Genomic DNA, 15,379 nt, shown 5'->3' with positions numbered 1-15,379 from the left:
CACTAACCACAGCACATGGCTTAGTCAAGCGGCACTAGCAGCCAAGAGAACCAACGAATGCGCACTATTCTAGATTGGAGATAGTCTCCGCGCGAATGTCACTACACACTGGCAAGTGGAGGTTTCGATGAAGTTCGTGTGACGAAAATGGATAACCAGACCAGTTTCGGGGGCGGCTGGAGCGCGAGGACGAATTTTCCTTCTGTCGTTTTCCTTTTGTGAAGGATTGTGGGTTGGAGGCCATTGTAGTCAGAGAGTTCGATTTCGATATGGATATATTGGTACGAAGCCGTCTTGCTGAAGTCCGTCGCCGCTTGACAGGGTTATTACGGAGGAGGCATTGTTGGACGCCCAAGCCACGGGGGGAAAACGGCGTCCATAGGTATCGAATATGTTTAGGGGATGTGATCGTCGTCCGGTCCATAAGCGCCCTTTGCCATCCTTGCGCCTCGTCGGCAGCGAATCATGGGACAAAACACAGACTCCGAAACCCAAGACGGAATTAATCATCTACCGTGGACCCGCTAGCCAGGGCCATGCGACCCGTGGAAACGGGCTGGGCTGGGAGGCGAGGAAGCCAAGGAATGGAAGATGTCGAGGAGAAGGATGCCAAACGAACCCTGGACCCCTGACTTGCAGTCGTGGCTGGCTGTCCGGCGTTGGGGATAACCCATGTAGACGTCATCGCGATGAGGGAGGTTGATGAAGCTGGGAATCAACCATGCTCAGGATTTGGGACATGCGATGGACGTTTTGACGCCGGGAACTGCCGTTGGACGACGCTGCGAACCCAGGGGGTGCCCGGAGGTACGTGTCGGGGTGAGATTGTTGGACGTAGCGCGAGGGATCGAGATAACGTCCGAGGCTGTATTCCCGGTCCTCTGGGACAGAGGTTCCATTTAAGGTTGTGGAGTTGGTGTTGCTTGCAGCACTGGACCTGGAAACACGGCCCAGCCGTTAGCTGATCGTGATATAGGCACTAGCATCCAGGGGGGAACAAGGGGTGTGTAGGGCTATGGACGATTCCAATCAACAAAAATAGGGCTCCGTACTGCGTAGCATCTATGTAATGAACCGCCGCGGTGGATGAGTTGTTCGTCGCCATTCTCGTATCGAGCCGATCTAGCACTGTCACCGAGCGCTTAGCGTGTGAGCCAAAGTGGTACGGGCCGTCCGGCGTCCTGGGGCCGTCAGCTGCCGGCCCAAGCGAGACGGCCTGCCGCGGATTGGAGCCGGCCCCGCCGTGCATAGATGAGCTTTATGCTCAGGGCTGCGATCCGCGCGCCCGTTTCCAGATCTCGGGATCACTCACCTGGAGACTGAAACCGATTAGGGTGGGGGCAACAATAATAGGAGTCGAGAAGATCAAATGGCACGAATATGCTCGATATGCTTTTTGAAAGGTTTGGGGGTCTTGGAAACACTCCAGTTGGAGACGATAATGGATGAATGTCAGGGCGGCCAGAAGAGCAGTTACAGGAAGGACAATAGCAAACAGAGCCAGTAGATAAGATAAAAGCCCAAGAAGGATGAGAGACGATAGAGGAAGAGGTGATTCTGATATGAATATCTGGACCTGACTTTAGGTATGTCACGACCATTTATAGACGTTAGATGCCCTTGAAGAGCCTCGTCGAAGAGGGCTCCGGAGCATTGAGTAGGCTTAGTCGATAGCCCGTCTGCCTCGAAGTAGCTGTAGCCGGGTCGTCGAGTATGACTCGGTTGTTATTTTGGCACGAATTACGGCTGAAAAACTGCGTCTGCGTACGATACAAGCCTCGTCGTGCACTAAACAGACGGACGGGGAGGAACATCCAAGTGCTCTTGCCTGCTGCATCTGTTCAGGTGTTCAGGGGTGATGGGTTTTCGACCAACGCGGAATGGCGTGTATGCAGAACTCAACCCTCTGCCCCTTGAGTAGTGAGCGGTTGCCCTGCAACGCGTCGTGGAACAGAAAAGTAAGTTCGCCACATTGGAACGAGTCAACGTCAACGCAGTCAGGCAACTGAAAGCTCATCCCAGGACACCCAGAACCGCTCAATCATGCAGGGAGAACGCCACGCAGCCAAGCAAGAACGATTCGTCGTTGGCGCTCACACCCTGTCCATCGGCGAGGACAGTGGCCGAGGCTATGGCGGCGATGCCGCCCGGCCCTCCCAGGTGGCGTTCAAAGGCGTTGCGGCTGAGCAGGGCCTGCCCCCGAGGCTATGCCCCCACTCTTACCATTGGGTCGGCCTGGAGGTGAGAGCATGTAGCCTCAAGGTCAACGTTCTGCATGCAGTCACCAGTGTCGGCGCGCCAGATCCGTACCGTCCTCTTGATCGAGGCCGACGCCCCGAGCGTCGAGTCGTATAAGAAGGCCACCGACCAGACTAAGGGGCGCATGCATGGCCCGTATCGGTGCGCCAATATATAAGAAAATCCGTACCGTTCAATCGTCTGAAAGGGATGCCACGGGTACGGAGTCGTATGAGAAGGCTGCTGAGTTGACCCCGCCGCTATGACCCTTGAGTTCCTGATGTATTCTATCCCACATCGGAGCACGCCAGATCCGTACCGTCCACCGACGCCACAAGAGTCAAATCCTGCGAGAAGGTCACTGAGTTAACCCAGTCGCTATGGCCCTTAATCTCCTGCATATAAGTGTCCGTATGTTTAACCATCTGCCTGATGCTGCAGAGATGTTATCGTAACGTAAAATCAAGTAATTTATATGTATAAGGCTAATGAAATTCTTAGTTACCTCAGATTCTCTTTTTATTATCCTTACGCTAAAACTCCTACAATATAAACTGTCGCCTTATTCGCCCTATTTTTATCTCTTATATATATCTCTGTTGATCCCTCCATGCCGACCTTAGAACGGAATTCATTCCGTCTCGCTTATGGGTGTATATATGCATATCCTACATCTGTATATCCTCCAGCGGGGCGTTTAGAGATGTGGACTCAATGAGAATCATGAAGGTGGTGGGGTATCCGGACATCAACGTCAAGTGTGAAACAGGTTCGGCATATGACATGAATCAGGGCTGCGGAGCCGCACCTAGGCTGCTGGACAAGGGGTGATGGCGCTGGCCGGACTAGGCACCGAGCCTTCTATTCTTTCTAGCGCGATTGCGTGACAGTGACCCGCGCCGCCCCAAACTCCAAAAGTTAGCTGCGCCGGAATTCGCGTGCACGGTCGTCAGCTTGGAGGAGAATTTGGGGAACTCCATCCACACTTCTCCATATCGCACGCCCCAAGCCACGTCTCATCCGCCTGTTGGGCCGCATTGAGCCGCACTTCTGCCATCTGAGTCCGTAACGCCTCTTAGCTCTGCCTCTTTCTTAGTCTCTCAGCCTTTTACCCCGTGATGCGGAGCCTTGGAGATCGGGGCCCAGGCTTCGTGACTCGCGGCGCAACGAGCCACTAATTGCTTCGGGAAGAGCCTGGAACATATCTACAGACTGGAGCCTCGACCCCAGCATATACGCAAACTATCGATAGCAAAATTATTATACAGATACAATAACGTCGCGCTGTAGTTAAGATACGTTTTGACTGGTGCTATTTATTGCTCGTTCACCCACGCCATCCCCACGCCTATCGACATATAAGCCCGTTATTCTCCCCGCCAACCTCGCTCGATATCGTTCATCGCCGACCAGCGACGGCACGCCGCCTCCAACCCTCCCGACTCCCGAGCGAACTCGCGCGAGTTTGCAACACCTGCCACAGTGAATAAACGACTCTGGGGTAAGGGTCCCATGCTCTTCAACCATAATGTCCAATCCCCCTTTGTCCAATGCGGCCGTCGGTAGCACGCCCTCTACCGCCAATAACTCTGGTAAGCAATCCTACTGTTGCCGGTACTGCTCCTTATGGCCCCCGACACTGCATACTGACAATTCCAGCATCCGCAATTACTGCCAACACCAAGGCGGACAAGCCTCGTCCGCACATTTGCGGCACCTGTAAGCGCTCCTTCGCCCGATTGTACAATCTCAAGCGACACGAGCGCTCCCACACCAAGGAGAAACCCTTCAAGTGTTCCAAATGCGCACGATGCTTCACCCGTGGTGATATGCTGCTACGTCACAAGCAGATGCTGCACCAGACCTTAACCCCATCGTCACATCCCCAAAATCATCGCGAGTCTGCCAGTAGCGTCCTCCCCGACAAGAGCCGAGCTCGCAAGAATAGCATCGCAGGACCTAATCCAGCTGTATCCAATATGCCGGCTACTTCTATAAGGCTGCTGGCAAATACTATCATCTATGTTGACTGCAGTATGATGCAGATGATTGCTGCTGCGAATGCCCCTATCGCACGAGACCTCCCCCCTATCTATACCCATAGCCGATACCCCAGTCTGGGCGGTTTGCCCATCCACAGCTTGGATTATGACTTCAGTGGTATATCAGCAGCCGTGGGACAGCAAGGGGTGCAGCATGGGTTGGTCAAGCCGAAGACGCGCACCTTGGGCGGCCTCGAGCCAAGCACCGGCCTGCAGACAGCGCCATCGATGGCTGCCTTCAATGCCGAATTCGACTTTGAGGGCCTCCTCTGCGAGCCGGACTCAACAATAAACCTCAATGTCCTCCATTACAATAATTCGCCGCAATCTATGGCCTTAGAATACGCCTCACCATTTGCGCCATTCTGGAACGAGATGCCCTTGAGCCAAACCCTCAACAATAGTTTTGAACAGTTGACTGGATTTGAGTATCAGATGGCTTTTCTCGCAAATGAAGACGTGGTGGATAGATCTAGTCCGTCCGCCATCAGCACAACGAGCCAGAGCGGGATAAGTAATATTATATTAGATGGTTCAAACCACCCCTCGCCGGCCTGGACGAGGACCATATGGTAACCCTCGGTAATAGATCCATTTGCGATAGATCTAAATAGTTCGGTCTTCCCAGATCTCTTAAAGGGAGGCCCTTTATCACCTCAGCCAGCTTCTCAACAGATCGATGACCCTTACTTCTCTATGCCTCCACCTTCGCTGAATATGTTAACCCCGTCCGTCGTCAGACCCTTAGCTTTAACGCTGGCTCGAAGACGCCCTCCTCCATCTACGATGGAAACTACAGCCTGTTACGTTCAGTAAAAGCACTAAACCACTATTAGCACAATAGCTGGAGTGTTCACTTCGCTTTTGTTGCTGCTACAGCTGTCTAGTGCGATACGGCGCCTCAGCTGTAATCACCACATTTGCCACCTGGAGTGCCATTCAGCGCTGACTTCAATTCAAGTAAGTCAAGTTCGGGGGTGTAACTTGATTACTTGAAATAAAATCGTCCGTGAACTTACTTAACTTGATTTGAATTGATATACTTGAATTGAAAGCGCTGACCTGAGGCCAGGATGAAGCTATTGGTACTCTCACGCCTCCCCTCCATCCCAACCCATCAGGTCCCCACCAAAGCTGACGACCTCGCCCACAGTGATTGCTTGATGGCCTAGCCAGTTCCGTAGGTACTGTATTTCCTCTATAATCTCGGGACTTAAGCTGTGCCTTTGCGAGCTTACTGTCAACTTTGTGACACTAAACGTCCGCTCAGGATCGACAGACATAGCAGGAATTGCCAGGATGTCGAGGGCAAACTTGCTCAGACGTGGATATTCTTCTTGGTGATCCTTCCACCATAGAATGGGGTTCAGGTTCTCTCGCTGGACTGGCCCTTGCTTCATATAAACTCCAAGCTCATCTTCTTCCTCCATCATATACCGATCGTAACTCTGCATCCACTGGTCGAATTGACTGGGCTCGTCTTGCCGCATCGCTTTTCCTATTACGGTTCTCGCTGTCTCGGACTGCTCCTTACGTGGATACTGTTGTTCAAAGAATTCCCGGACACTGTTCTTAGCGTCCCGTAGCCACACTAGTTGCTCGTGGCTAGTCCAGTTCGCCTCAAGCCAAGACATGTTCCAGCGCGGGTGCAGAATAACGGCAGCCGGATAAAGTGGCGATTGGCCAAGTAGACTGTAATACTCATCAAGCTTTAACCAACAGATATTGATAGAGATTTGTATGCATTGTCGGTGGTCATCATCAAGACTCTCAGTTTGCAAAAATGCACCAGTGTATTCGTCTCGAGTGTGCTGTGGCAAGTATTTCTCGCGTCCGCGACCCTAGTCAACTCGCGGAGTACTACATCCTGAGAAACTATTAGCAAAATAGGCATAAGACGAGCGAATATGAACTAGAAAGCCGTACTCTCGGTTGCCGAGGCTCTGGCATTCCTTAGCTCATCTGCAGTACCATCAGGTGGCGAGAATATCAGTTTTTACTCCTCGAAGAAGTTGAGCAAATATTCCATTCCGATCATCACTTCCCACAAGGCGCCGTAACGGCCTTCTTTGGCCCAACCCTGGCACCTCATGGTGATCTCGTAGAGTGGTGTAAGTAGACTCTGTATCTCCGCCAACAGAAGCCAGTCCTGTGGTGAAAGCTGATCTTAGAGAGGCACACGTTGTCGGGGCTCTGCTGCCTTCGTTTCGAGATATGCGATGAAATGGTCAATGTGCTCTCGTTTGCAAATGGCACACTGGATCATCAGAAAAGTCGAATTCTATCTAGTTTTCTTATTTTACATCAGCTCGATGTCGATAGCAGCTCGCTCCTCCTCAAAGAGTTGATAGCCGTCTTCATCGCGCTGGTTGCATGCCAGAGATTTCATCAACTCTCGCCGTTGCAGAGAAGCCCTAACGAACCGGACGATGTTATGCAGCTTGCCCACTGCTCCCCGTTTCCGCCAAAGTCGAAGCTCACGCTCTTCAACTTAGAAAGCCGCCTCGGTGAAGGCTTCTCGTTCAAACGAGTCAGGGTCTTTCTCCCAGAGGAACGCTTGAGCTGCAAGGTTGACAATATGCCCAAAGCACCGTATTCGATGGTTTCTAATATCCTCCTCGGCCATCGCAGGAGAAAGTTGACGATAGAGGCTGGCTAAGCATATGTCATTGGACGAGACATTATCGCAGACACCCGCGCCAACCCGATCTCGTATCCCGTACTCGCCGAAGATGTTATATATTGTCGTTGCTTGGTTATCTCCGGAATGAGCTCCCCACACACGGCGTAGGGCAAGAAGTCGCGATTGGACTTAATAGGAGGCGTCGAGATAGTGAGCGTAGAGGCCAAGGAAAGCATACCGGTTTGGAGAAGTCCACATATCAAAGCTAAAGCTAATCCTTGTAACTGCCTTCTCCAATTGACTCAATATTACTCCCTTCTTTACCTCGAATAATTTCCGCATAGTATCACGCACCGACTGCCGGCTCCACAGCACCTCTTTCGCCAATAACACATCGTGTAAGTCGAGCATTCGTCGCAAGTACGGATTCAACGGCGCCGTAAAAGGAAGATTGGCAGTAACGATCCAGCCGACCGTCAGCTCCTTCGCTTTATTAACATTGGATTTTGCAGTAGGAAGCTCCAGGCATCGCCGTTTCGAAGGGGGGTGAATGTCAGCGCGAGACGAATCTTCGTCCGCATTGCCGTCCGCCTCAGTGATCATATGTAACCTATATCCAGTAAGACGCTAAAAAAGAATAAATATCGGACTCATACAGATGCCATATACCTTCGGAGATGTTCAATTGGCGACATAGTGTTTGTCGCGACGAACAACGAGCTCTTCCCGCGTTCATCACATTTCGAGCAAGCCCAGTAGGTCTGCAACGTCCGCAAATCAGGGCTAACTTCCGTAAGGAAGAATCCGTGGGCTTGAATCCAGCTCCGCCGGCCTTTGCGATTCTTGTTGGCAATATACTCCTCTGGTATATACCTCTTGCAGCCGATCTGGACCGTTGGGAGGTCAGCAAGAGTCATTCTCCCAGATTCAGCCTTGATGGACGCAGCGTCAAGCTGCTGTTTCAGTGATTTGCGCTGACTGCTAATCCCCAGGAGCGTTTCTAGCGACTGCTGTTATGCTGCCATAGCGGATCATTGGCGGATCGCGGATCGTGGATGCTTCTCCCAAAGGGACTACTTGGGTTCTGAGTCAGGTGCGACATGTCTCGACCACGCGGGCGAACAAAACAATAAATCCGCGCCACCCCTACCGCGTCCCTGATTATCATTGGTGCAATCAGCTTGGGGGCCACACCAAATTCATTACACTACACCTGGGGCCCGACGAGCCCCGAATGGCCTCGGCACTCCCAGGACCGTCGCACAGGAAAACCCATAAAATATAGTATTTCAAGTAAATCAAGTTTGAGGCATTATGAACTTACTTGAAATATATTAGGCCGTCAACTTACTTGACTTACTTGAAATACTTGACTTGATACTTGAATTGAGGTCAGCGCTGGTGCCATTATGAACATCTGAGGAAGATCAAGGTAGCCAAGAGAAATATATAAAGCAGCTAGGGCAAATCAAATTGGAACTTTTTTCAGACATATTTCTATTGATAAGTATCGCCAGTTGGCCACCTCTCGCTCCTATCTAATCCTGTTGAAATGAGAAGATTCAGGTTACTTGATTCATTCTAAATAAATAGTAGGAGAACTACTATTTATGTACAGGCACGATCTCTGTGGAATGTTTCACTTTCTTCCACACCTTTACCACCGACTTGGTCGCCTCACACTTGTGATCTCTAACAAATCCAAGTCTTTAGTTATCGCTATACCCTCAACCGATATATGAGGACATCAACACTCTGTTCTATGCTCTTATAATAGATATCAGCCTACATTGGGACAACTCACGAGCCCGCTAACGAGCACGCTTTCGAGCTAGGGTATTGGGATGCGGCGCTAACATCTTATCACGGTCTATTAAGCAAAAGTCAAATGATGATCCCCTCACGCGGCACGGGCCGAACCTCACGAAATCCTCCTCGACGCCGCGCAGCTAATATCTTATCACGGTCATTAAGCAAAAGTCAAATGACGATCCCCGCACGCCGCGCGGGCCGAACCTCACGAAATCCTCCTCGATGCGGCGTGCAATCGCGAAGTCGCTGCTGCACCCGCCGGGTTTAGCGGCATGGCCGTTCGGGCAAAGTGCCCTCTCCGCCCGCCACCGGCGCCACGTCACGTGACCCGTTGCTATATAAGCGTTCTCGCTGCCGCCCAACGTCCATCCGCCCTCGTGAACTTGTACTCTCGACTTCTGCCCCTTCCGTCGCTCCCTCATTTCCTCCCTAGCCTGAGTTTTATTTCCATAAGCTGGCCGCGTCATCTGCTCGGTCGCATGGGACCGCTATCATCGCTCCAGGGCAACTTGGCGACGGCATCGGCCTCATTCTCCCTTTCCTACCGATTCAGAACGACCGGTTGCATCGTAAGAATGCTTTCCAAGGACCTCTTCGTTACTCGCCTGGAGGATTTTTTACACCTGTATGAACCTTCCCTCCTCGCTCATGGCCTTTTGCTGTATACTGACTGATGCCTGAAGTCCGCCGTCGAAGCCATCCCCCTGAGACCGATGATCTGACGGGATGGTAGCCTCTTGTTGTCGCGCTCCATTCTGAGGCAGCAGGCACCCAACTGTGTTGTTGGTCCTCGTGAGACCTCCCACGGGGAGCTGACCAATCGCGAAAAGGCCGCAAAGGCCGACTACGTCTATGCCCAAGGCAGACTGAGGGCGATGCGTTCTTGGCGTTCAGTTGATGGGGCAAGGATGGCTGGCTTCGGCGGGCTGAAGCATGCCCCCCCCCACCCCTCCCTTTTCTTTCGTAATGGAGCAGTGACCGAGTCCGACCTATCCTGACCAGCAAGAACACATTACCTGAGCAGGCATGATTCACCAATACAGGGGCAGTGAACTGGCATCATTTCGGAGAGACCTCTTCCGTGGCCGCCGGCCCCTATTGCTGAGCCCATTCGCCTTCCTGATTCGTCATGGATGAGGCAAGGGCCGAGCAGCATGAAAGGGAAGGAGCATGCAGCGTATATGAACGCATGGATGGAGGACACAATGGCTTTTCGGGATCTGCAAGATGGAGGCTGTGTAATGTCGCACGAGACGAGGTAGAGAAGGGCGAAGCGAGGCGAGACGGAGCTCGTTCTACATTTGGTCTCGGCCTTGGCCGCCTCCTTTCCCTCGGGTATTCGGGCGATGACCATGTGCTGCAGGTATCAGGAGTCTGGGTGGCCAGAGAACTCGCAGGCCAGGGATGTTCGGCATCTGGTTGGCCAAGTCAGGCGACATCGTCAGAGTCAGGCGGGTGAGCAGAAACCGCCGGCTGTTGGGATCCAGACTCCGCTCATCCAACACGAAGATACGATTCGTGCACGGAGACCACGAGCAACCACGTAAGTGGAGTATGGTGGGTTGCTGCAGTAGTTGCAGTAGAATACTAAGTCTTGTTTTGGCCCATCGCGCTCGGGCTCGGACAAGGCTCGGAACCACTACACCCACTCACATTTGGACCAAGTAGAGTAGATGTACGATTTTTTAGGCAATTACCTAGTGGATGTAATACATATTCGGCCGGAGTGGAATGGACGTACACACGTGGATTTATAAGTGGATTTATAAGTGGATTTTTGAGGCTATTCACAACCTCGTTGGTGCCTATTCAGCCTCACTTTTAGAGGTTGATACTAACTCTTTAGCCTGTTGCTGCTGTAATAAATTGTCAACCTCGCTGGTGCTATCTTCGCCCTCTAATAATTATTTTGACTCAGCAAGCACTAGCTTGTCGTCGCTTAGAGTCGCATAACCGGCATCTAGCTTACTTTTAACGTGTGACTTAAGTAATGGATCCAGGTTCTTAATAAGGCCAGCACGGTACTAAGAGCGTAAAATCTGACAAATGGCAATAATCTCAGCATCTAGGTCAGTTCGCAACCCCGAGATCATCTTACCAGCAGCTAAAAATAACCTCTCACACTCGGCTGATATCGGTTGGATTATTAGAAAGTCTAAGGCTATCCTGAATAACTGAGGATATCTACTTTACTTAGTAATCCAGTAACTAATTAGATTATGAATGTTGCCGTTATTGGCCTTACAATCCGTCTGCTATATTTAGTATTTATTACTAATAATAGCTGCTATAGAGGTTGGTATTAAGCTTGGCAGATAATTGTTCTTCTTGAAGGGGTTGAAAAACTGAGGTCTTTTTGCTGGTGGCTTATTATTGCCTCTGCTGCTGCTGGATCTAACCTCGAAATAAGTATAATCAGATAGCTAGATGTCGGCAACTATCTTTTTTACCTTTTTAACCTAATTAGGCTTATAAGCTCAGGTTTTATTAAATTAGTTCTAATAATAAGCTGGATAGAGTGCTATTGTTATATAGTAGATAGATATCTTATCTAGCTGCTAATAATATTTATCTAGCTTATTTTAAGTAAGGTTAATTTTAATATAGAAGTACTTGAAATTAGGAAAGTTAGTAGCAAGCTGCTTATATTCTTTTAGTATATTAAGTAGCAACTTATAGCTAAGTACTATATTCTAGATATTGCTATAGAAGCTAGTCTAGCCTTGCTTATGCCTATAGATATATCTATTATTCTTAAGTATTTTTACTACAGTTTTAAAAATAGTTAGAATAGCCTTTAAATAGTAAAAAACCTTCTAGTTTTTATCTATTAGCTGATTCTTATCTCAGAAGATATATAGTTTTTTCACTAATTTAGCTTATATTACTCTGCTAGTCTTTTTAAACTGATTTTTATCCTCCTATTACATTTTATACTTAATTAGTAGGAGTTTAATAGAGGTTTTTAGCTATAGAGCCCTATAGATTATATAGAGTTATAATAGCTAATATATATTATTATTAACAATTAGCTTAAGTAGTTTCTTTAATTAGAGTTTGAGGGTAGTAGTGTAATTAATCTTATTCTATTAGATATATTAAATTAGTATAAAATAAATAAGATTTAGTAAAAACTACTTATCCTCTAGACCTTTTTAAATAAGTAAATTAGCTAATAGCTAATATATATATTAACTATAATATTATATAACTTACTAACTGGTTTTTTTTTATACTATTAAGTATATTTAGTATTAGATAATACTTCTACACCTAATAATTACTACTTAAATATGCTGGCTTTTTTATTAAATAAGAGCACCTTAGCTAATAAGTTAATTATATAGCTAATATAGTATCCTCGGTATAGTTAGCTATTAAACCTAAGTTTAGCACTAATAACCTCTATTATAGTATTATTATTTTTAGTATTATTAAGTATAAAATAGCTAATCTTCTTTAAACTTATACTAAAAGTATATAGAATATTAAGAACCTTCCTACTAATTATTAAGCTAAAGTAATAATAAGTTTTTAAAATCCTAATTATAATTTTATAACGTATATGATAAGCGAGTGCACAATACAAGCGAGTGCACAATTTTTCCTAACCTCTAAGATTCAAACCTCAATAAAACCACAACAATACAATCAATCAATTAAAACTAATCGCTATGCTCTTCCTCAGAGGTCTTAATTATAGTCTGACAGGTCCTTACATTATGACCGGCCTTTCCACAAGTTCCACAGCGCCTTTCCCTCGGTATCGCTGACCTCCCTCGACCACTACTTCTCAACGATTCAGCTGCTACCTGTGCATCAACGTCTCTCTGATCTATCTCACCCCTGCCCTCATCTAAAGTCATCTTCCCTCCTTTATATAGGCGGGTTTTCTTTGCTCTGCGCCGCTTGCTAAGAGTCTCATTTGCCTGTCGAAGGATCTGGTTCTCAGCTTTCAATAGAGCATTCTGATGCATTATTGCCTTTGTTCCCTTTGAAAGTAACTTAAGCGCCTCGAGAATTGATGCTGGAGAGCTGCTCTGATGCCTTCTCATTCGTCTTTCAAGATATTCAGACTGCGAACTGGCCTCAAGCACTGTCTTTGGGGTCTTCAAGACCCAAGGGTCGGGGAGGCCGACCTCCTCTGCAGCCGGTGTTGGAGTCCGTAGCTGCACATCAAGCTTCGATATGACATTTTCTGGGTTTAGGGGAACAAGTCCAGCTCCTCGAAAACCTCCTTCAATATTACTCCTTGTCATAGCGGCTGCGTGGGCAGCGTAGAAGGCTGGGAAGAACTCGGTCTTCGAAACGTGGGTTATAGAGCATCTGATCAATTGCTCAATTGCTCGACCATAGGCTGTTTTAAGCGGCCCAAAGCACCCGACATCAAGAGGCTGAAGTAGGTGAGACGAATGAGGCGGCATACAAAGCGTAATAATCTGATTCTCCTCACAATATTTCTCAAAGTCGACGGAGTGGTGACTTTCGTGCCCATCGAGGATTAGAAGACGATAGCGACCGATCAATCGATCCTTTGTATGCTGATCAAAATGCTTAAGCCACTCAAGACCCGTCTTATTGTCAGTCCAGCCATTTTGAGTCGTTGCAATAGCCCAATCGCCCGGGAGGTTGCTTTCTTGGTACCAGTTAGCGAGGTGATATTGGCCTGCAACCACGATAAATGGCTGGATCGCCCAGCCTTCTGCATTAATCGCCTGAATGACCGTGACCCATTCCCGGTTTCCAGGCTGAACTGATTTCGGGTTTCCACGCCTTTCTGCGCCTGTAACAACCATTCCGCTTGCGATTATGCCCATCATAAAGCCGGTCTCATCAAAGTTGTAGATATCGGCTAGGTCGATACCATATTTCGCGATTGTATTCTCCACAAGCCGGAACCAATTGCGAATAATGGTTGGATCTTCGCATTTAGCCCTCTGATAGTCGTATTTACGAAAAAAACGCATCTTAAGCTCTGGTTGTCGCCTGACGAAGTTAGAAGCCCAGCGCTTGCCGACAGGTAACGCGTCGCGGTCGGCGAGCAATCGGTTGGCCATTTCTTCTACACCGCTCAGTTGCGGGGGAAACCCTTGCGAATCTAGGTTAAGAATATACTCAAGAAGAGTCTGTTCCTCTAGATCAGATAGTTTACGCGAATTGGGCATAGTATCGCGTCGCGAAGTAATGCCGGCGCGTCGGCGTAGTAGAGTATGGCGAGAGACCTTATAGATCTTTGAGGCGCGGTAGGGAGTTAATTGAGGGTCTTTCTGAAGGGCTTGAAGGGCAAGATTGATATTTGCCTCATTGCTTATTGACGACATAATGCGTGGTTGAAAAAATGGAGTTAAAAGAGGGAAGAGGGCGGTTAGAAGAAAAATTGTGCACTTGCTTGTATTGTACACTTGCTTATCATGTATGTTATAGCTAATTCTTCTTATCTCTAAAAAAACAAGTAATATTATAAAGAGCAAGCTTATTTTAAGATATCTAGCTATTAAATAAGATATAAAGCACTCTAGAGGAGTTTCTTAATATCTTAATAACTATCTACTTATAGCAGTTATACTCTTAAATAATTTTATATTAGATAGCTATAGTACTTAAGTTAGTATATTAGATTGAAATAAAGGGATTTAAATAGTTAAAGATTTCTTGGAGGATAGAGTTCTTAGTAAAGAAAAAGAACTAGTTACTACTAACAATTAATTTAACTAGTATATGCTAAAAGTATTGCTTATTAAAGCGTAAAATAAAGCTATTTATAATATTCTATTTTATAGGCTTATTAATATTCAGTTTCAAAATAAAGGCAATAATCAGCTAGTTTGATTTTAATATACCTTAGAATTTTAGCTGTACTATATTCTTTTTCTCTCCCTTTAGTGCTAGTATTTTATGCTTACGCTATAGATAATTTACTGCATTCTGGAGACCTAAAGAGGTAAAACTCATAATAATAGGACGATTTCTAAGGATATAGTTCTTACAAGCCCATTTACATAAGCTATAACATTAAATATTATAGCTAAAGTCCCACAGCTAAGAGCTAATATTACAAGCATATTCTAACTAAGTCCAGCCTCTAAAATAGTAAAAAAGCTAGTCTTCGAGGTAGTGCTGTTAGCCTGGCTGGTTGGCTGACATCGTTAAAAAATTATCTCTTGTAAAAACAGCAGCAGAAATCTGGTAAAAATGCCTTAATAGGGGCAGTTTCTTATATAACGTTTATAAATTAAGATTAGCTGGGGGGGGGGGGGGGGGGGGTGATTGACCTTAGCTAACTTAAGTCTTGGTACCTTAATTTACTAGGCAATTATACAAAAATAAGTACTATAGGCCCCACAATGCCAACAGGTATACCTAAATCCACTCTATTACATCCACTTTCAGGTCTGAATATAGTAGATTATTATGTAAGCTGAGGGCGGTAAAGAGCTTCTACTAAAATGGCGCCTAGGCGCTACAATAAAATCGGCGCCTAGGTGCTGCAATAGCGTTTTTATGGGTTAATATATCTTCTATTAGCTAGGTATATTAATATGTTTAATGTGTTTAATATATTTAATGTAGTTAAGTATCTTATATCTCTTTAGTAATAATTTATTAATTATCCTCTCTTTATTCTTAATATAATTAGATATAACAAGTGCCTCTTAGCTGTTTC

General features: G+C 47.1%; 2 protein-coding genes across 2 annotated transcripts; one reads left to right on the top strand and one right to left on the bottom strand.

Moving 5' to 3' along the window:
* Positions 1-3,766: 3,766 nt before the first annotated feature.
* BGZ61DRAFT_499923 (uncharacterized protein) lies at positions 3,767-4,856 on the top strand (the record flags this gene model as incomplete). The annotated part of the gene is made up of 2 exons (XM_046251469.1): positions 3,767-3,845; positions 3,898-4,856. The coding sequence occupies 2 exons, from the start codon at positions 3,767-3,769 to the stop codon at positions 4,854-4,856; spliced, it is 1,038 nt and encodes a 345-aa protein (XP_046095424.1).
* A 2,614-nt stretch (positions 4,857-7,470) lies between these two features.
* On the bottom strand, positions 7,471-7,916 carry BGZ61DRAFT_278479 (uncharacterized protein; the record flags this gene model as incomplete). Its single annotated transcript, XM_046238425.1, has 2 exons — positions 7,471-7,513; positions 7,573-7,916. Coding segments are annotated over 2 exons (387 nt in total), but the record flags the coding sequence as incomplete, so codon positions are not given.
* Between the last annotated feature and the right edge of the window lie 7,463 nt (positions 7,917-15,379).

Source organism: Ilyonectria robusta (genome assembly GCF_021365365.1).
Source record: "Ilyonectria robusta strain PMI_751 chromosome Unknown BGZ61scaffold_43, whole genome shotgun sequence".
Classification (NCBI taxonomy): domain Eukaryota; kingdom Fungi; phylum Ascomycota; class Sordariomycetes; order Hypocreales; family Nectriaceae; genus Ilyonectria; species Ilyonectria robusta.
Note: the sequence above shows the minus strand (reverse complement) of the source record. Positions and strands in the feature narration are given on the sequence as shown.